General features: G+C 46.0%; 1 protein-coding gene across 5 annotated transcripts in view; it reads right to left on the bottom strand.

Moving 5' to 3' along the window:
• Positions 1 to 5,924: 5,924 nt before the first annotated feature.
• LOC139050791 (uncharacterized) overlaps positions 5,925 to 20,442 on the bottom strand; it is a 59,373-nt gene continuing 44,855 nt past the window's right edge. For all 5 annotated transcript variants that reach the window (XR_011509080.1, XM_070527545.1, XM_070527544.1 and 2 more), the window contains 2 exons: positions 15,646 to 15,997; positions 5,925 to 7,472 (listed from right to left, as the gene is read on the bottom strand). Coding sequence is in view for 4 of the 5 variants with exons in the window: in XM_070527545.1 (XP_070383646.1) it covers positions 7,073 to 7,472; positions 15,646 to 15,997 (752 nt within the window). In the remaining variant the exon portion in view is untranslated. The remainder of the gene's footprint in view (positions 7,473 to 15,645; positions 15,998 to 20,442) is intronic.

The following is a 20,442-nucleotide window of genomic DNA, read 5'->3' as shown; positions in this document are numbered from 1 at the left end:
AGGGGCTGTAGCCGGTTGTCTCGTGCTTGGCGGTGTTGTATGCGTAAGTAATAAACGGTAGAACTTCATCCCAATTCTTGTGATCGGACGCAACATACATAGAAAGCATATTTGTGATCGTTCGATTAGTGCGCTCAGTGAGGCCGTTCGTTTGCGGATGATATGGCGTCGAGTGCCTGAGGTGCGAGTTACACAAACGCACAAGCTCTTCCACTATATCCGCCGTGAATTGACGTCCTCGGTCGCTTATGATAACACCAGGTGGTCCATGTCGTAGTACAATAGCGTGAAGTAAGAAAAGCGACACTTCGGTGGCAGTTGCTGATGGTATAGCCGCCGTCTCGCAATATCGTGTGAAATAGTCGGCGCAGACAATTATCCAGCGGTTTCCCTTAGATGACTTTGGAAAAGGGCCTAACAGATCAATTCCAACTTGCCGAAAGGGTGAGCTGGAAGGCGGCACAGGTTGAAGGAGACCAGATGGGGCAGTGGTTGGGCGTTTCCGACGTTGGCACTGTACGCAGCTGGCGACATAAAACTTAACCGAATGTCGCATCCGGGGCCAGTAAAAGCGTTCTTGAATGCGATAAAGTGTGCGCACTGTGCCTAAGTGTCCGGAGGTAGGGTCATCGTGCATAGCCTGAAGGATTGCTGGCCGGAGACGCTCCGGCACCACTAGAAGGAAGCGTGCACCCGTGCTTGAGTAGTTCCTTTTGTACAGGAGCCCGTCACGTACACAGTAGCTGCTTGTTGCACTTGGGTGGGCAGAAGTAAAGAGTGGCTCCAATTTAGTGTCTGTCCGTTGTTCTGTTTTGAACGCATCGATATCTGGAAAAGCGGGTGTCACAGAAGCGACGAGATGATCAAAATCGTCTGCGTCGCAGTCCGTCGTGGCAAGCGGCATACGGGAAAGGCAGTCTGCGTCAGCGTGTTTTCGGCCACTCTTGTAGGAAACAGTGAAGTTATATTCCTGCAACCTCAAAGCCCAGCGCGCAAGGCGACCACAAGGGTCGCGAAGGTTCACGAGCCAGCACAGGGAATGGTGGTCTGTGACGACTTGGAATGGGCGTCCGTACAAGTACGAGCGAAATCGCTGAACCGCAAAGATTACAGCGAGGCATTCTTGCTCTGTCACCGTGTAATTCCGTTCAGGTTTGCTTAATGATCGGCTTGCATAAGCAATCACGTGCTGACGGTCATCATAGCGTTGGACCAATACGGCACCTAGACCAACGCCACTAGCATCTGTGTGGATTTCTGTGGGCGCAGTAGGATTGAAGTGGCGAAGGATAGGTCGAGAGGTTAACAGAAACTTCAGCTGACGAAATGCAGAATCGCACTCGGGTGTCCACTCAAACCGTGCGTCTTTATGTAGCAGATTTGTCAGAGGATAAGCGACGTCAGCAAAACCAGGAATAAATCGGCGAAAGTAAGAGCAAAGACCCAGAAAACTACGAAGTTGCTTCACTGACTGCGGTGCACTGAATGCTTCGACAGCTGCCGTCTTGAGAGGATCAGGCCGGATACCGTCTTTGTCAACAAGATGACCCAGCACAAGGGTTTGACGGTCACCAAATTTACATTTCTTGGAGTTCAGAACCAGGCCGGCGTTTTTGATGCAGTCGAGGACAATATCCAGGCGCGTATTGTGCTCATTGAATGTGCGCCCGAATATAACTACGTCGTCAAGATAGCACATACAGATGTTCCATTTTAACCCACGCAGAATGGTGTCCATGAACCTTTCAAAGGTTGCTGGAGCGTTGCACAACCCAAATGGCATCACATTGAATTCGAATAATCCATCCGGGGTTATGAAGGCTGTTTTCTCTCTGTCTGTCGGGTGTATCGGGGTTTGCCAATATCCTGAGCGCAGGTCCACTGAAGAAAAATAAGAGGCCGAATGAAGGCAATCAATTGCATCATCAATCCGGGGCAGCGGGTAGACATCCTTCTTAGTCACGGCGTTTAATCTTCGATAATCGACGCAAAATCTCCAGTTGCCGTCTTTCTTTCTGACGAGTATGACCGGAGCTGCCCAAGGACTCGAGGACTCTTGTATTATACCATTTTTCATCATGTCACTCACTTGTTCCCCGATTATCTTGCGCTCGTTAGGCGACACGCGATAAGGCTTTTGCCTGATCGGGCGCGCAGATCCCGTATCGATAGTATGGCGCGTTCGTGACTCGGGAATCGAGAACGCTTTGTCCGGCTGCGCAAAGTCAAACACTGACAGATGCTTAGAAAGCGTATCCACCAAGGTATGGCGCTCCCTTGTGCTGAGCGACTTGTTTATCATAGACAGAAGCTTTTTGTTTGAGACTTGGCGAAGGTCAGCAGGTTCACACGGCGAGTCTGTTAGTACGGCTACGGACGAAGACGTGTATTCTGTAAAGTAGGCGAGTTTCAAGCCGTCTGGAAGCAGGACGGGTTCTGCCGAGCAGTTGGCCGTCCACAAGCCAGCACGCCCGTTGCCTATGGATACCACACAATGAGGGACAAAAACGTTCTTCTTCACAAGATTTAGATGCATTGGCTCTACGGAGGCATCGAAACTCTCTGGAACTACACCGCGACATACAACCGGCACGCACACGGAGGTGGACGCAGGCACAACAGTATCTGCAGACACACAAAGTTCACCTTGACTACAAGTCTCCTCTAAGAGCCCGGACGAAACATGGCCATCGACGCAAACTTCCCTCGTGCGACAATCAACGGTCGCACCACACTGCCGCAAAAAGTCGATGCCCAAAATCACTTCGTGCGTCGATCGGGGAATAACTACAAACTCCGTCGCGAAAACTCCACCAGCCAAGGACACTTCAGCAGTGCACACACAAACAGGGCGCAACGACTCGCCGCTCACTCCGCAAAACGTTGCAGCCTGGTCCCACGGAAATACAACTTTGCGCCCCAACCGACCTTTAAAACTGAGACTCATTACGGATACAGTTGCCCCGGTATCCACTAAAGCCATTGTAGGAACACCATCAACAAGTACATGCACTTTGTTCTTAATCATAGCAACTGCAGGGGGCATTTCTGTCGATAGCACGTGTCGAGCGACCTCACCCCCATCGGCCGCGCTAGCTAGTTTTCCGGTTGTGAAGGCGAGGCGGAGCGGCGCACTGGCGATGGAGATTGACGTAAACGCGGTGCACGAGAAGCTGGCGGTGGCGTCAAACTCCTGTCAGATGCCGGCGAGCGGCTCCGGAAGCTTCTCTGCCAGTAATCGTTGCCAGGAGGGACGCCAGCTGACCAAGAGGTGGTGCATGGCTGTTGAGTTGTCCGCGTAGGAGGTGTGGTCCTTGTTGAAGACCCCGATCGACGATTCCACGTTGTTGGGCGACGATTGCAAAATCTCGCTATGTGGCCCGTGACACCGCATTGGAAACACACCGGCAGATGCCGCAAATTTCGATGTTCTTGCACGTAGTCACGCATGTTGCTGTCGACTGCATAGCCAGCAGGTGGGTCCCATTCATCATGGCTAGGCATCGGCCGCCCGGAGGCGTGCGTGCGGCGAGGGCGTTGGTCGTAGTCATGATCTTGATAGCTCAGGGTCCCTCTCGTTTGTGGAGTAGACCTATACTCGACGGTCGCTGAGTGAACCGTGGGTTGCCATGCGGTCGAAACGGCCGCGTTTCGCATCTCGTGTGGTAAGTACGCACCAGCGATGCCGGGTGTGCAACGGTACATCTCTTCCCGATGGAGCAACTCTTCGCGAACAATCTGCCGTATTGTTGATGGAAGGTGAACGCACGAACTCGGGTCTACACTTGCCACCGTTGTGACATTCGCCAGGCGACCAAACTTCGGTATTATCCGTCGCATCTTCAGCGTCTCAAAGGTCCTGCAATGGCGAATGACGTCAGACACGGAATCTAAGCTTTCTTTGCCGATCAAAAAATTGTAGACGTCTTCGGCTATCCCTTTCAACAAATGTCCAACTTTGTCCTCTTCAGACATTTGAGAGTTCACTATTTTGCACAGTTTCAGCACTTCTTCGATATAAGTCGTACAGGTCTCGCCGGGAATCTGAGCTCTTTGCGAAAGCGTCTGTTCGGCGCGTTTCTTTTTTGCGCTAGAGTCGCCAAAACACGCTCTGAGCTCCTCTACGAAAAGCTCCCATGAAGTGAGCGTGTCTTCGTGATTCTCATACCAGACGAGTGCTGTGTCGGTAAGAGAAAACACAACATTGGACAACTGCGCGGTCGAGTTCCAACCATTAGATCGGCTCACCCTTCGGTAGTTTGTGAGCCACTCGTCGACATCTTCTCCGGCTTTTCCTCCGAAAGTGAGTGGCACCCGGTAGTATTGCCACGGAACGCCAGGTGCTGGCCTTGAAGACGCGTCAGAACCTTCGGGAGTCTGGCAGGCGTATTCAGTCATGTCAGGTGATGGTGGCGGAAGTCCGGCAAGTCGACGGCTTCGGCGAAGTTGTAGCAGCGTAGGCTCCGTGGTTACGAGGTGTACCCCGCACCGTCCACCAATTTGTTACAAGCACGGGGAAAAGGGGTTTATTTAGGCGTGCGAGAGCAGGAACGGCAGGCTACGAACAACAGGAATGGCCGCTGCACAGTCTTCGTTCTCTTCTTCCCCCCTCTTCTTGATCCCCGCGTCCCTTTGACGCGCTTGGACGTAACAATATTATCCCGCTTATCTTTCAGCGCATATACCTCGGGTTTTCGTATTCCACGTTTCTTGCTCACTCATTTCAGGCTGTATTCATTTTTTACAGCTTCCTCAGTCTCTTTCACGTTAGAGTTTAGAATATCACCTATGTCCCCCTTGGTGGTCAGTTTTGACAGTTGAGCACTTGGACATCTTTTCGGTTGCTCACTTTCTGTGCTTGTCATTTCTTTATTAGGGTCTGTTCACTTTGGAGAGATCGCCTACTTGTTGGCTTTGTGCCTTGCCTCCTACTTCAATTGCTGCCTCTTAAGCCAGCCTAGTTATGGTTTTATTCATTAGCTTTACGTCATCATCTCTCTTCTAGGCTGCCTATTTGTTTGCAAGTACCATCCTGAATTTGTCTGCTTTTACCCTTCTGTATCTAGGTTGATCTGTTTCTTCTTGACCGATTCTGCTCTCTCTTTCTTCAAATTGAGGTGAATCCTAGCCCTCACTGTGCTATGATCACAGCACTTTACCCAAACTGTCACTTCAATATCCTGCACAATGCTTCTATCAGCAGAAAGTATGCAGTCAACTTCATTTCATGTTTCACCATTGGGGCTTTCTAGGTCCACTTTCTGCAGCTACGCTTCCCAAAAAAGGTGTTCATTATTCGCAGCTTATTCCTTTCTGCGAAGTCTACCAGCATCTCTCCTCCAGCGTTACTAGAATCGACGCCATATTTGCCAATTGCTTCTTCGCCAGTCTGCACCTTCAATACAATAAAATTATAATCCTCAGCTTCATTCTTCACAAAGACATATTTCATGTACACGACAAGATATAAAACCCGAATAGCTTGTTTTTCATACAATCGCCTAATATGAGCAATTTATTTCGCTGCTTCATTGATATGGTTTGGTCATATTCCACACAGTATGGCTATATTTTAAGTGAAATACATTGAAATGGATCACCCGTATACCAGAAGCACTTTTTTCGGCGCTTAACCCAAATTTTACGAGCAGTTCGCTTTTGACCTGCATGTACTGGCGTTCACTACTGTGGCTTCTCAAGCAGTTTCACTTGTCAGAGAGTTAGTATTTCAATCGTCTGATAGAATTTCGAACGAAAGCGGTAATACAGTGATGTTTGTACAGCCCACAGTCACTTTATATGAAGCATGACGGACTTCAGTAAAGAAAACATCCAATCAGCCCTAAAAACCTGCAGGTCACGTACATTTTATTCTTTTACGACATGAAAAAAAATAAAGAAGGAATCAAGCGCATCGGCATAAATAAGGTAAGTGAAATGGGACAAAATTTATTTTCAACAATCGTCAATGTAATAAAAGCACATAGCCGTTGTAAAGAATTACAAAATGAGGACTATACAAAAAGTAATGACATAGAATACGACTGAAGGTATCCGTGCAATTACAAGCAGCACCTGGAGTAAATGAAACCATTCGAACGCATCCAATGCGGTTAATGTGTTTGACCTCTGTAGCGCAATTGTGAGATTGGGGCTCTTAAAAAGGAAGATGGTATATATGCGAACTCGCTGGCGCGCTCCATGACTTCCTTCGAATGTCCGTTTAGCTGCTTTGGTTAAGCACCACTCACAGGAACCATCATTGCAACCTCAATTTAGCATAGTGGTGTGATTTGAGCATAGTACCATTACGAGCAAGGCTTTTGATAGCTTCCATTTTCCTGCGTGTAAGTCGCCCATTTTATCGGCCATACGGCAACACCAGTGAGCCTTCGCTACAGCGTAACCTCTTTACTATACGATCTAACTGCTGCGTCAATGAGGTGGTAACCGCAGCCTGAGGAATATGAAAATTCGCGCATGGTTTCATTGTCTAAAATGAGGCGTTCGGTGCTCTTCTCTTGAAGGGACCTGAATAACTACTCAAAAGACGCTTCTGTGTTCAGATTTGATATTTTACAGATCAGCTCTTAAAACATTTCAAAAAATTCTGACATCCATCAGACAGTTTCGCTTTAAACAAGCCATCACTGCATCAACGGACCTGGCAAACATTTACACATAGCCCGACGGCATACATTTGCAAGTGGTTTCATCTAGCATCCAATTGTTCTCTGTTGTGTTAGGCTTACTTTTGCTTGACGTAAGCGGCACGCCTTATCTTGATCTCATCGTTAGCAGTGTCGCAAACAAAAATGATTTTCAAAATCTGGATAGGCTGTCTAAATTTTCGCATGCCTCTAACGCAAGAGAAGCGGAAGTTTGTCAATCTATAAAAAATATGCACTTGCAAGAAACAACGTTGCTGACGTATCTGCTCTGAGGCACATTCTTAGATCAGGTGTCAGTGTCCTACAACGGTGAGAACGGCATGCTCTACGTTTGTCAGAAATTGCCGATAACCTTCCAATATCTTTTGCAGTTCGCCTAAACCCTCTCCTGATTCTCAAATCTACTGACGCTGATCTTCGTCACGCATGCGAACAATAGAAAGCACTTGAAAAACATAAGTACCATGCATTGCAGGATGCGTAACACTAACTATGTACGGCACCAAGTCACCTGTGGAACATGTCAGCTCGCGACGGGCGCAGAGTGTCGGTATTATGCTTGTCTCAACCCCTGTCGTAGTGCTTACGCCGCGATAGTAGGCGCACTGGCAGCACAGGAAGTGGGCGTAGGTTGCGTCGACCTCGTACCTCAGTCTCCGAACGTCAGTGGAAATGTGGCTCGTCAGGTTCAGGAAGATTTGTAGAGGTTCGCATGGTCCAGTGGCAGTGTTCTTGAGGTCTATTACGAGCTCGCGCAGAAAGGGCATCTCCGTGGTAGTGTCCAATATTCGTGCGAGGTTGCTAAAATTGAGATAACACAAGCAATTTCTCTCCGCACCTGATGTCATGACTGAAATGCAACTAGGAGAATGGTTGCCTGTAATTCCGCACGGAACAATATGAATGCATCATTGTTTGGAACAACAGCCACATCACTCTAAAACGTTCATATAGAGCTTTGTTTTCTTGCAAGTACTGAAGTACAACAAACAAACTTCCTTAATCAACAGCAGCAAATTATCCGTGCTATTATTAGGCAGCAAACATATTACCTTGTACACATAATTTGTTAAAAGATGGTAAAATAAAGGGAAAAAATTCATAGGGATTTAAAACCACTATATTGTGCACCCATTGAGCAGTGAAAAAGTGCAACGGCGATTGCAAACGAGAGCTCAAAACCATTCAATTGTGACGCCAAGTGCAATTCTTCTCCACATATAGCAACCCAATTCTTGTGTGTGGGTTGCTTTGGCAGTCTTCCTAAGTGGGTCTGTTTGCTTAATTCAAAAGCCCGCACAACACATGAAACAAATAATGGAGGCAATGGTGTAATTACTAGTGAATCAATGTTCCGATGCTCCATATTGCCGCCATGGAAACCCATGTTCGTCATTCGTTGCCAGCAGGACACTCTTGCGCTTGCAGAAGGAAATACCTTGCTACCAAGCAGCGCCGCCGCAAGGTCCTCACAATTTCGTCGCTGCCAAATTTATCGCCAAATAAAGTGATGTTGAGAATAAAAATTACAGTCCACCAGGACGCCACACAAACAACCAACAATATCCGTGATTGAAATGCTATGCGAGTAATCACATTTTTTGAAAAGTTTGGCACCCAACTGCCAAAAAAGCATAGTATACAAGACATTTACTCGGAGTCTTTTATACAAGATGGCGCTACAAAGGTCGTGCCACGATGCCGCAAAATTTGTTGTTTTCGGAGTTTTGTGCGATATAATATTTCGATATCATGATAGCCTTGTTACAAATAAAACTGAATTTTGAAATGTGGACAATATCCCGACATTTCGCTGTACGCATAGCGCTAAATGAAAGGCATTGTTCAGTACATAAAACAAGCCCATTTTCAATACAATAACGCTCCGAATGCGTATGTTTTGAGGCAATTTCTTAAGGAAACAGTGCACATAATATGTAAGCAATATTTGTTTTCTGAATACCGCTCGCTCTCTTCCCATCTGCAGTCAGTAAAAGAGCCAATCATTGCCAAATGTCAAGTGTAATCGTTCGAATATTCTCAAGAACATGCACGTTGAAATCTGAAGCAATTATGAAAATGTGGTACAGTAATAAAGACAACATAAATACTTTTCCATGAAGAAGCTGCAAAACATCAAACGCACCCACATTCCTGAAAACACATTACTGATACGGAAGTACCTGTCTACCCTACCACCCACTATAAGCATTCTTGACGCATGGTGATTACCATGACTACATCACTACTTATCTGAAGATCAAAGGTGTGACGAAGTTTACTTAAACCTCGTCGCCCAATCGACTGACCTGCATTTAAAACACGTATGGAGGAAGCCTGTAGAAATCATCTAGCTTGGCACTTGGATAATAAGATCAGACCAACTATTCAAGAATTGAGGAAATTTCAGCTATTCCCTTAACATGCAGAGTGCGATAAGCAATTACAGCGACTTCGAGCCTGCCGACGAAAAAGAGAATGCAAATACCGGCGTACCAAATCGATCCTAGATCTTAGGGAAGCTAAACGCACTCAGAAGACGATTCAGTGGCTTCTTGACATATTCCAGGCCAGTTACCGGAAATTATGATGGGAATTCCCGCACCTCCCTAAGCAGCTTTCACAAGTCTCGATCAGGGTACAAGATCTCGGAAGCCTCAGCAGTGGAGTGTTACCGTTTCAGCACATTTGCTTCACATCAGCGATGTCGCTAAATCAACGCTGATGAAGATTTCTGGGCAAGGTTACGAGGGCCAGAATTCTGCTCTGCTGCACATTTTTGAGTCGCTACACTTTGTTCGTGACATGTGCAAATAAATATTCTCCTATTTATGAGAGACTTGCAGGTTTCACTATTTGAGTACCAATGCTGGTCATGTCTAGGACTTGATGGAGTTACACATTTTACGATTGGTATTCTGGGCCCAAATTCTCGAGATAGCATTCTCAAATTTTAAAGGTAAACATGGAAGGAAGGGTCAGTCCCTTAAAATCGAAGTAAAATCACCTTGTTCTACATTTAACACGTGCCATGTCTTCATTGGGTTCCACATTGTACCGAACTGCTGTATTTGGTAGCTACGTTGGTAAAGTGATGAAGAGGAGGGCAGTGAAGCGCCTCCAACAGTGTCGCAAGAGCAACAAGGTATCTCCATGAGCTACGGCTGTCTTCAAACGTGGTCGATCAAGACAGATTGTGATGCATCTCGTGACGTAGGTGCAACGCCGGATACTCCTTAAACGACTAACTGCGCTGCTATTTCTAGACCTCTCTGAGCATGCGGTAACGCGAATCATGAGAGAATCATGATAACGTGAATCACGCATTCGAAACTGTAGGAATTGGTGGTCACATTTACAGTTCAATGTGAACATACATGTTTGAAAGTTTATTGCGGTGCCTCAAATTGAACATTTTAACAGCGCAGCTGCTTAAGCTTTTGTTCTTCCGTGGAGCGTTACCAGAAAAGTCAGCTGAGCAGTGCACTGCCTCGCGCTGCCTAGCAACCACGTGCGAGAGCGTCGAGCTACGTAACCTCCTCGTGCCCCATGCACGTAAGGTGGAGTCGTATGGTCACAGGCGACTGGAAGCTCGGAACAGCGGTCGCGGAGGTACACCTCTCGCCTCCTGTACTCCGTGCGTACGTGCTGCTGCTATGGGAAGAGTGAAGAAACACCGGACTCCCGAAGAAGCGGCTTACAACGAAGAGCAGCGTACTGTCCAAAGAATAGTGATGCGTCACCGCCAATCTGAGCCGGAACACCCCGCCGAAACCACGGCTGAGAAGAGGCGACGCCAAGTTGAGGATTGTGAGTTTCAGTCCGGGGAACGCGAGACGGCGCCTGAATTGTCGACGTCACTGAGAAAGCCATCCCAGCCCGCGACTACTCGAAAACTTCCAGGGTCACGACCACCGAAACCTGGGGGTGCGAAAGGCCAGCGCAAATTTCTGGGTTTAGAGTGGCCGAGCCGAGGGTCCTGTTTTTCGGGCCAGAAACTGCGAACCCTGCCGGCTAAATGCTCGGCGCCGCCGGGAATTGGTTGAGGGCCCGCGCATCGCCGAGAATTTCCAACGCCAAGCCCGCAAATACATGGAAGGTGCGAACGGCCGCTTCCAGCGCGTATTCCTCAGCGTATACTTTGGACACAGCTGCCGCATCTGTGACCGGTTCTTGTTCGATGTGAATCTCCCCAAGGTTAGCTCGGTGCGGAGCTTTCGACAGAAGGGCTCTGCCTTGCAAGTGCTTCCCGAAGCCTTCTGTGACGCCACCGTCCATGTCGGCAACCATGAATACTGTCGGACGTTGAGTACGAAGACAGGATCGAAGAATGTGACCGCTGGTACTGAATCACTGCAGGTAATAAATCGTCATGGACGTTGAGGGGTTTGTATATATGTGAGTTCCTGAGGCTTGTGTGGCTTACTGGCGTGGCCGTGCATGACCTCGCAAACACTGCGCGACACATAGCAACTCGAGGCGAAACTTAATATGAGCATAATTAAGCCATTCATCACACCGTAAGACTTAGCGAACCTAGTAACGCTTGGTATGAGCGCAGCCAAGCCATCCAGTACCTCGCAAAGCACAGGAAAACCTAGCAACACTTAGTATGAACCTACATGAGCTATGTATAAACTCCCAAAACTTAGGAAAACTTATCAATACTTAGCAAAAGCCGGAACTAGTTTTCGTTGTGACCCAGCCTTGCACCACTAGCGAAAATTCCCATATTGTTTTTTTCTGTCGCACTTTTGATGTTCCACCGGGTGGGGTGTTAAGCCCTACGCATTCAAATGCTTTCGAACAGATCTATGGGCGTCGGTCTTGAGAAACAGGGCTACGTAGAAACAGGCTACTAACGATGACCTTTCGGTGTAACACACCAATATATTTGGGTGAAAGTGCGAAAGGCCGGTACGAGGGTTTCCATTTAACTACTGGAACAATGCATACTGCTTTGACCAGAAAAGTGCTCTGTGGTTGCCTTCATGCAAAAACCCGATGGTATGGTAAGCTTTTCGTATCGTAAAGCTAACAATCCAAAATAAAAGAACAATCATTTTCGGGGGATCGTCGTCAACAGGGACCTATAATTGGCCCCTACGAATCATATGTTAAAAAGAGGCTTGCATGAATTGTCAGCGAACCGCACTTTTTTTTTTATTGCGATGAAGGCTTGCCTTTAAGGCATAATTCTTGGAGCATATATGTGTATTATATGTGTGCTGTGAGGCCTGTGTTGTGTATGAATTGAAGCAGTGTTTTGTGAAATCTGTTGTCATGTATCTAGCGGTCATAGCTGGTTGTCACACTGTAGCGGAGGCCGGCTTGCAGTAGGAGACGCGAGCGTTCCGGTTGTAAACCCGTACATGTCCATATTAGGTGGTATGCATCTGATTCCACCGCAGGAACGGAGCAGTATGGACACGTAGCACCCAGTGGTAAATGCGACCAGTTCCACCTTGAGACAACAGCCGGTGTAAGGGCCACCCCGGCCCGAAGCCTCCTAAGCACAACTTCCTCCGCCCTAGTAAGGTGAAGGGGGAGGGAGCAGACACACGGTGGAATAAGAGCGCGTGTGTCCTGCCGGAGAACATTTTTACGGGCTCGCAGCGAGTTAAGGGGTTGGGGTGGGAGGGGAATAGATGCAGGATCAGGATTAGGAGGGCAGTGTGCCTGCTGGTCAGCAGCAATGTTGTAAGGGTTCGCTGAATGGCCTTGAATCCAGTGTACCTTGACGCAAGTAGCTGTCTTACTATTCATAGTGTGTATTCTCTCGCAGATTTCCATCGCCTTATCAACCTTCTTGAGTTCCTGAATAGCCGCTAAAGAATCCGTGAATATATCTAGTTGCTTGATGGTAGGCAGCTTAGATGTCGCATCTTGCACAGCGTCGTGGATGGCTTGAAGTTCCATTACTAGAGCGCTGGTTTCCGTAGATAAATAGCGCTGGTGGCCGCTGATGAAATTATGCGTAGTACTCAGGAATGATGCCCTTCCGCCGTCTGGGAGAATGGCAGCATCCGTATAGACTTTGCAGGTGTTAACGCATGATGCATCGACGATATTGCGTTCGTCAATAGTACCTGTTGTATCGCTGCGTCGTAACTTCGTTGGCTTATTAGTTGTGATGCTGGTGAATTCCCAGGGAGGCATTGGATAGGGCTGATTGTCAATCCGAGAGCCGCGATGAAAATGAGCATGCAACGCAGCGACACCCGGAATAAGTTGCTTTTTTATTTCACGTGCTTTTTCACGTTGCAAGATTAGCTCTGCAATTGTGTTGAGCTGGGCATGTTCCTGTAAGGTTGGTATCGGAGTGATGCGGGGCAGTGCTGTGATTGTGCGCATAGCATCGCGATTAATCGTCTCCAACTGTGCCAGCTGTGCCAAAGTCAGCCGTTGAAACTGTGCTTGATATAAAATTCGTGGCTACAAGACTGCACGCACCAACCGCCGAGGTACGTCAGTACGAGCTCCAGCTGCTTTTGCTGCAATGCGACGAATAAGGTGAAGTGTTTTTGTCGAACTCTGTCTGGTTTTACGGAGCCAGTGTACACCACTGCCGGATTGGTGAATATCGAGACCCAGTATGCGGACCTCAGAAGCCTCAGGGATTGTCACTGCGCCGAGTCTAAATGTAAAGGGGTGCTGCGTGATTCTTGTGCGTCCTTTCTTGTTGGCCACCACAACATGGCTTGATTTTTGGGCGGAAATGTCCAATCCTGCTTTCCGAGCGTAGTTGTTCAGCACATCAAGGCCTTCTTGAAGCTGTTGAGTTGAACCGCACTTAATCGGGAGAAATCATGCGATTCTTTATTGCAATCCATGTGGCTACTGTACCACAATTTTCAGGAGCTTCCTGCGGTATAGCACACTTGATGACGGAAACTCCTGCGCAAGTAACATTCGCAACACTTCAAAGCCTCCAACCTCAAGCATTCCCGACCTATCTTGAACTTTATATGCATACATCTATAGCGGCTACCGAAGCCTTCATGCGTGTTCAACTGATCACGACAGATATTTCATTTCGTATGCTCAGGAAACACATAACATACTGAACTGATTTTCCCTGGCACCATCTGGCTTGCCTACCTACAATGAGGACGTCTACAACGCACGCAATCATCTTTACGCTGCACCCCGGCTCTGTTTAAATAGTTTTTGCGCATGTTAGAAAACCGCCGTCAAACTTTGATGTATACAACAACCCAAGGTACACCTCACTCTTCCTGAATTAAAAAGCTAAGCTGTGGTGGCGTCAAGAGTGTTAGGTGAAGTTACCCAACAATTTTTACACGTGCTGGGGGGGGGGGCACTACGCCCCCCTACTTGTTGATACAAACGGTTCTCTCAAATCTGTGTTCTCGACACTAGCTGTTCACATGCCAGAAAAGCTCATTTAAATACAAACTCAAACAGCTTGTCTGGCAAATTCTACGCGAGAACAGCGTTCGGCGCTTCGCTTGGCACTCGAGTTTCATTTTGAAATAGAAATTTTATGGACATCCTAAGCGCACTTCCATCTTCGTGGCCGCCGTGATGTACAGTGTGAAGGCCAAGTGGGATAACAAGGTTGCTCTGGGCTGTATGCTTTTGTTGCAAGTGAAACAATGCGAGGGTGAGCAGTGGATGGTGGCATCTTCGCTCGCTGCAGCTGCCGCTGTTTCTCACGCTACCTTTTCGACAGCGATTGTCCGCGCTCATTGAGTGAAATCTGTTTGTGGCTGCCTGTGCGAGCGTCACACCATGCTTTCCAGTTAGCAAGGAAGTGTTTATGAGTTTGCTCAGCCGATAAAAACTACTATGCTCACTTTGTATAGCTCTCTAGTAATTTGGTAAAGTAAGTTATCCTTGTCCTTCCGCACGAAAATGCGATTTAAAAAAAAAACCTCAATCCTGCACTATTTCTTGGGATTTGGAGGCATCCTTTCATTTAATATAAATCTCAATACACCGTGTTCTGAATCAAGCGCCAGATATGCTACATTTACACCATCAAGCAGCTGTTCAAGGACAGCGCATAATTTTATCAATGGCAACCGGTACACTATGGTGACTGAAAATCATTGCGCTAACTATTCTGCCATGTTTCCCTATGGCAGTGGAAGATCTGCTTCGATTCCACTTGCAAGAGGTGGCGCAGCAGCTACACTTCGTTGTTTGATGTATGTCAATGATTTGCACAAAGAGTCGCACATGCTTCCTGGCTCTTGACTTGAAAATGAGGTTGCAACCTGCACTAAAATTGTGCAAAGAAACTTGCACCGACCGTAGATTGATAAGGCATTTTCACCAAGTCAAACTCATTCATATTAGCATGGGCTCATAGTTCTACCTGTGGCGTACTTGGAACTGTTAAGGTAGTATAGCACATTGGTGTATTTGTTCACGTTATAGTACACTGAAACCAGTGATGTGTACCATGTTAGGGATACATCACAGACGGCTACTATCAGATGAAAATACAGTGGTAACAATGAACATGCGCAATGAAGACGAAAGCGCTAGTTCAGGTCCTGAGGTCTGCAGTCCCGTGAGATATGCTTTCATGGTAACATGTCCCGCTTCAATGTTTGGCGCCAACTATAGATTGTGCACTCGTTTTTTGTCGATCGCCGTATCATTCTTGTAATCCTCTTTTCTAGGGTTTTTACCATTGCATTAATTTTTCTTAGTTCCTATGTATATAAATGTTTTCCCTTTCCTTCGTGCAAAGTATCGAACCCAACTTTTTGGATTGCCTTCTCGGCCATCATGTGTGTGTCTCTCTATGCCAATTAAAAAAAAAAGCCATAAAGATTGCACAGTAGGTCGTGTACTGTCGGAGTTGGCAAATGCATGCGAAACTTACAACAATTCGCAGTAGGCGTTTCTCCGTTAAATATTCCGCACGTAATCTGTTGTCGAAAGCGTGGATATTTGGGGCCCTACTTTCCTGAACAGAAAGGAAGAGACAAAAACCTACCTGTTTTTAATGTCCAATCCGAGACGAGCATCCGTCTGGAGCAATTCACGGAGCATCTCCTGTCGTCGGGCGTCACGATTTACCAGAACGATGTTTTGAAAGCATGTACCAGCCTGTTCGGCCATTCTTAGTCGGCATAGCCTGCGCAAATACGGTAACACAAAGTCTATGGACGGGTCCGGAAATGCAGAGACTTCAACGTCTATCACTGCGGTTCCATATCGCAAATTGAAGCGCCGGTAGAAGTGTCCTGGTGACCGCGAGACTGCCGAGATTCTCACGACCAAGGTCTCAATACAAACGTGAACTGTCAGCAGTGCCCTTGTGAACGTTTCCCATTCGGCAAGATGATCTGCGAATAACAACGGTATCAATCTATTTCACACCTGGAAAGTGTTATTTCGAATATACGCGTGTAATGTCAAAGTCACGTAAAAACACAAAGAACGTTTATGAATGCTAGCGGGTAATCAAAAATGTTCTCTTAGAATGATCTGCCCAAATCATGACATTTAATCAAGGACAGCCGCAGCCTACAGTGCGTCTGCCAGTCTCATCATGTTCATCCTGCTGGAAAAAATATTGCTGCGATTTTAATCCCTAAAGTTATGCACAGGTTGTTCGCTATATTAAAAAAATGCATCTTTGGTTGGCTCAATATCGGAGTTTCTTTCCCAGCGTTCGCAATATGTATGTTTCAACTCTATTAACTCACCGTTGATGCCTGCTTCAACAGGTGTTCCCCAAGCTGCAGTACTGGGTCGTCTTTTATTGCTGATTTTTATTAATGGTCTGCCCCTACAAACCACAGGTAAAATATGCTTTTTTTACTGGTGATTGCGTTTGATGTAGATAATCTCATCTGGTTGTCCTTAACAGTTCTTTTGCTGACTTCTGCAACAGGTCCAGAGCATGGCAAATGAATATCAACCTTTCCAAAGCTCTCTCAACGTCCTTTACACGCCGCTTGTCTCCTTCCTTTCCTATTCCTTTAACAATATTACTTTAAGTAGGGTCTTTGAATTCAAATATTTAGGTACCTTACTAACACACGATATCTCATGGTCGAAACACGTTAACGTCCCCTGTAACAAGGCCTTTAAAAGACAAGGTTACATAAATCGTACACTGCCGTCTTGCTCCTCAAGGAGCTAAACTTCTTGCATATAAAGACCTCATTTGCCCCATCCTCGAATATGCTTGAGTTATACGGAACCAATACAAACACTGACGTAAAAAAACAAGAATCAGTGCAAAAAAAGGCAACGCATTTTGTTTGCAGGATATATGACAAGGAATTTTAGCCGTGTAGCTCTCTTCCCCACTTGCTCTCACTCCTCTTACTGAGCATCACAAACTTGAATTCCTAAATTCCTTCACGCGTTAATCAATCCTATCCGCCTGTCCTCTGTGGACAAAAGACTTCTTTTAAACCCTCATGCACAAGTCCCCATGCTCTAAAATTCAGAACATATTTTTGCCCGCACTGATTCCTTTAAACACACTTTTTTTCCGCCAACAATTGAAGTTTGGAATTAATTACCCGGTAACATCCGTTCACTATCACTGAAACAATTATTCACGCAAGCTTGTTTATAAATCTCGTATGTTTGTCTTTCATCCCATTCCTTCAATAATCTCGCTGAGGCTGAAGTATGCGCAAATAAAAGAAATAAAGAAGATATTGAAGAAATTGAAGAACACGGATGAGCACTGAAATCTGCAGATAGCATTTTCTGCTTGAAATATACGGGTATAGCTAAGCAAGACATCCAACCCCTAATAATGCTGCAGTAAAAATCACCCATACTGGTTCTTTGTTCCTAGTGTGTCGTGGACAGTATGCCGTTATCAAGCTGTAGATAAAACTCCTGTTAAACCGGACACACAGGGTGATAAGATTTACCTTTACTGATTTCCTGAAATTAACATTAGAATGAAAGTTCGACAATAAGCTATGCGGCGAAGTTAGAAGCGCGATCGTAGCCGTCTTGCATGAGTGATGCATACAGAAGAGAAAATTTGCTCTCGGATATCTCTGAACACGCGCATAGAAGAACGACTCCAATAAGAATGATTTTACGTAAATAAAACTGCCCCTTAGTTTGTAACACAAACATACCCTCTTGCTCCAATAATTAAAAAGGTGAATGTTTCACTTTAGTTCTTCAGGTGTTGGACGGCCTTCTCAATTTGAGCAATCATGGCCCCATAACCTATGTGCAGGCTTAAGTAGATTTCATGTACACCTCAGCTCCAAATTTTAAAAAAATCGGTGAGATTAAATTTTATCATATGACACAAATGTCGCAGGGGTGGCCTCACCTTGTTTTGTATAGTGTTAGAATGCGTTGCCTATTCTTGACGTGTGAAGTGCCAATGAAAGAGCACGATATCTCCTAACGCGTCATTTCATGCAGTTCATGTACAAAATTCAGCAGACCGGTGTGTGAGCGCCACCTTTGACATGATTCCAGAACCTAGATGACTTGCGCAAAAACGCAATACAGGTAAACAAAGAAACATCCAAGCCTCCCAAGTAAGGAGATACAAGATAGTGCCCCGTGTTGTCGTTTCATGTTTGCGCTCGTCTTTTTAGCAATATTCGATCGATTTTTCTATCCACGTTTGCTATTAAAGTCAAACTGTTTTCATGCTGGGCTTTAGTCTTACGTTATAAAATTTTGTTAATGGCAGGTTGTGCTTTCCCAATGTTCAATGCTTTCTTTGGTACATTCAGCTATCCTAACGAAACGCATTAATTACATCCTTATTTTTTAAGATACATTTAAGCTTTCTGTCAATATAATATATGCACTCAAGATCTTACTGCAGGTTTCTGTGTCAGTTTACGAGTCGACTGAGCCAACTGGCTTAAGTAAACCTTTTTTATGTGTTCAAAACGTGTTACTGCCACTTGCGAACACTTCTTGAATTGTGAGATTATGGATTGCGAGAATTTGTTGCGTAGTATTTTTTTACTTTTCGTTACAAAAAAAGAGCCTTATGGAGCTACTAGTAGTAGATACCTTTAGTGCTGTTCAGCATGGGTAAATTATGTTACTTGCAAAGTTTCTGCAAACATTTTCCTAAATACTTATCTCTTCTTAAGATCCGATCACATTTAAATGCTCTTTCGTGAAACATCAGCTACTACGCTATGGACGCATAGTTTTCCAGCATGCATCCAACACCAGGCAGCCACTAAAAATAATTTCTTCGAGATATCCATAATGACTGAGGGTCAAACCGCAAGCAAAATTTTTGAAATGCTTAATCTCGCGTCTAGCGCACACCATGATGGTGGTGACCAGAATACCGAATGGAAGCTTCGTGCACATGAGTGAACCCTAATAACTCACCAGCATTACCACCTAATGACAGAAGGAAAAAACAAATTAATGACTTCACGTCTGGCTAGGGGCTTGAAATTCCGACATTGATGTTCGAGACATTTTCATCGGCGCTGTTTGTCGCTTGTAGGCACCTTCTCGTCTGTGTTGTCACAAGCTCGACCATCATTAATATGTTGTAGTCTAGCAAGAATCAGGCACACAAATCAGGCCAGCCAAATCCCTACATGAGGTATCAAGATGGCGTACGAAGGCTTATTGGTCAAAATATGTGTAAACCGGGTACGTTGGTATTCGGTAATCATGAAAATAGGCCATAAGAACACATTTATCAACGAAAACGAGGCCTTCGTCCAGTCCTGCCTTTTCATTCTTTGTTGCATCAGACTGTTTTCACGAACATTAATCTGCCTGTTCCTAAAATAATGCAGTATGTGACGCCGTTTGTCAAACTGATGTTGCACAGTCAGCGCCACGCTCATGACTGCTACTGGCTAACGCTCCTCTTACTAGAACTCGTGGCCATAAACAAATACCCAGATGTGGAAACGTGTGAACAGCTGTCGCCCTAGCTCAATTATTAGAGGAACGCATGCGTTGTGCAGAGTGAGTTTCAGCGCCATCAGCGGGTGAATTGTATTAATGTCCTTTTTCATTTACGTTGGTCTTATCGTTTGTATATCTTAATTATAAAAAACATGATACCAAAATGCTTTCTTTTACTTCAGTAGCTGTTGGCTTCGTACGGTCGCAATTAGAGGAAGCTCCAGGTGAATTTACGGTGTTCCCGTGATGTTACTTGTGACGTCTACGTGTTAAAGGGGTCTATCGAACCCCGCATCCCGTATACAGCGGGTGCGAGGGAAAGTCTGAAGGGCTGAGCTAGGAAGGCTGACGGCTTGATGGACGTCATCTTCCCGCGCGCGTAATATCTTGGAGATCATGTGATCAAGCGTGTACCGGGTGAGAGGGTGTAATGAGGAAGTGAGCACGTGGTATAAATTTCAAGCCCGCAATTGGTTCTTGAGGCTGAGAGCATGCATTTTTGAGGCGCCATACTTTGTTCTCCGCGAGGCACAAATAATGGTTGAGCCGATATGGCTCTTGGCGTCATCTGCACGGTCGAACTGCAGGCATAGAGCTAGAGACTGCGTATTTTGAAGTTCAGGAGACACGTTGAAGCGAGAAACAGAAAGAAATGTTCAATCTTGTGTTCTTGTGCGCTTCATCATTCCAGCAGTGCGAGAGCGAGTGCCCTTGTTAGTCGTGTGAGATATATTCATGTTTCACTGTGCGCGTAAGACATCGCACTTGTATATTTACTAAGCGAACGTTTACTCTAATATACACTGCCAATAAAAGATGAACCTTTCTCACACATTGCATCTATGTCATGAGGATTCATGAAAAAAAAATTGAAGATGAAGCAATGACTGGAGCATGG

This window comes from Dermacentor albipictus, chromosome 10 (genome assembly GCF_038994185.2).
Source record: "Dermacentor albipictus isolate Rhodes 1998 colony chromosome 10, USDA_Dalb.pri_finalv2, whole genome shotgun sequence".
Taxonomy (NCBI): Eukaryota; Metazoa; Arthropoda; class Arachnida; order Ixodida; family Ixodidae; genus Dermacentor; species Dermacentor albipictus.
The sequence above is the reverse complement of the archived record's forward strand: the minus strand, read 5'-3'. Positions and strand labels throughout refer to the sequence as shown.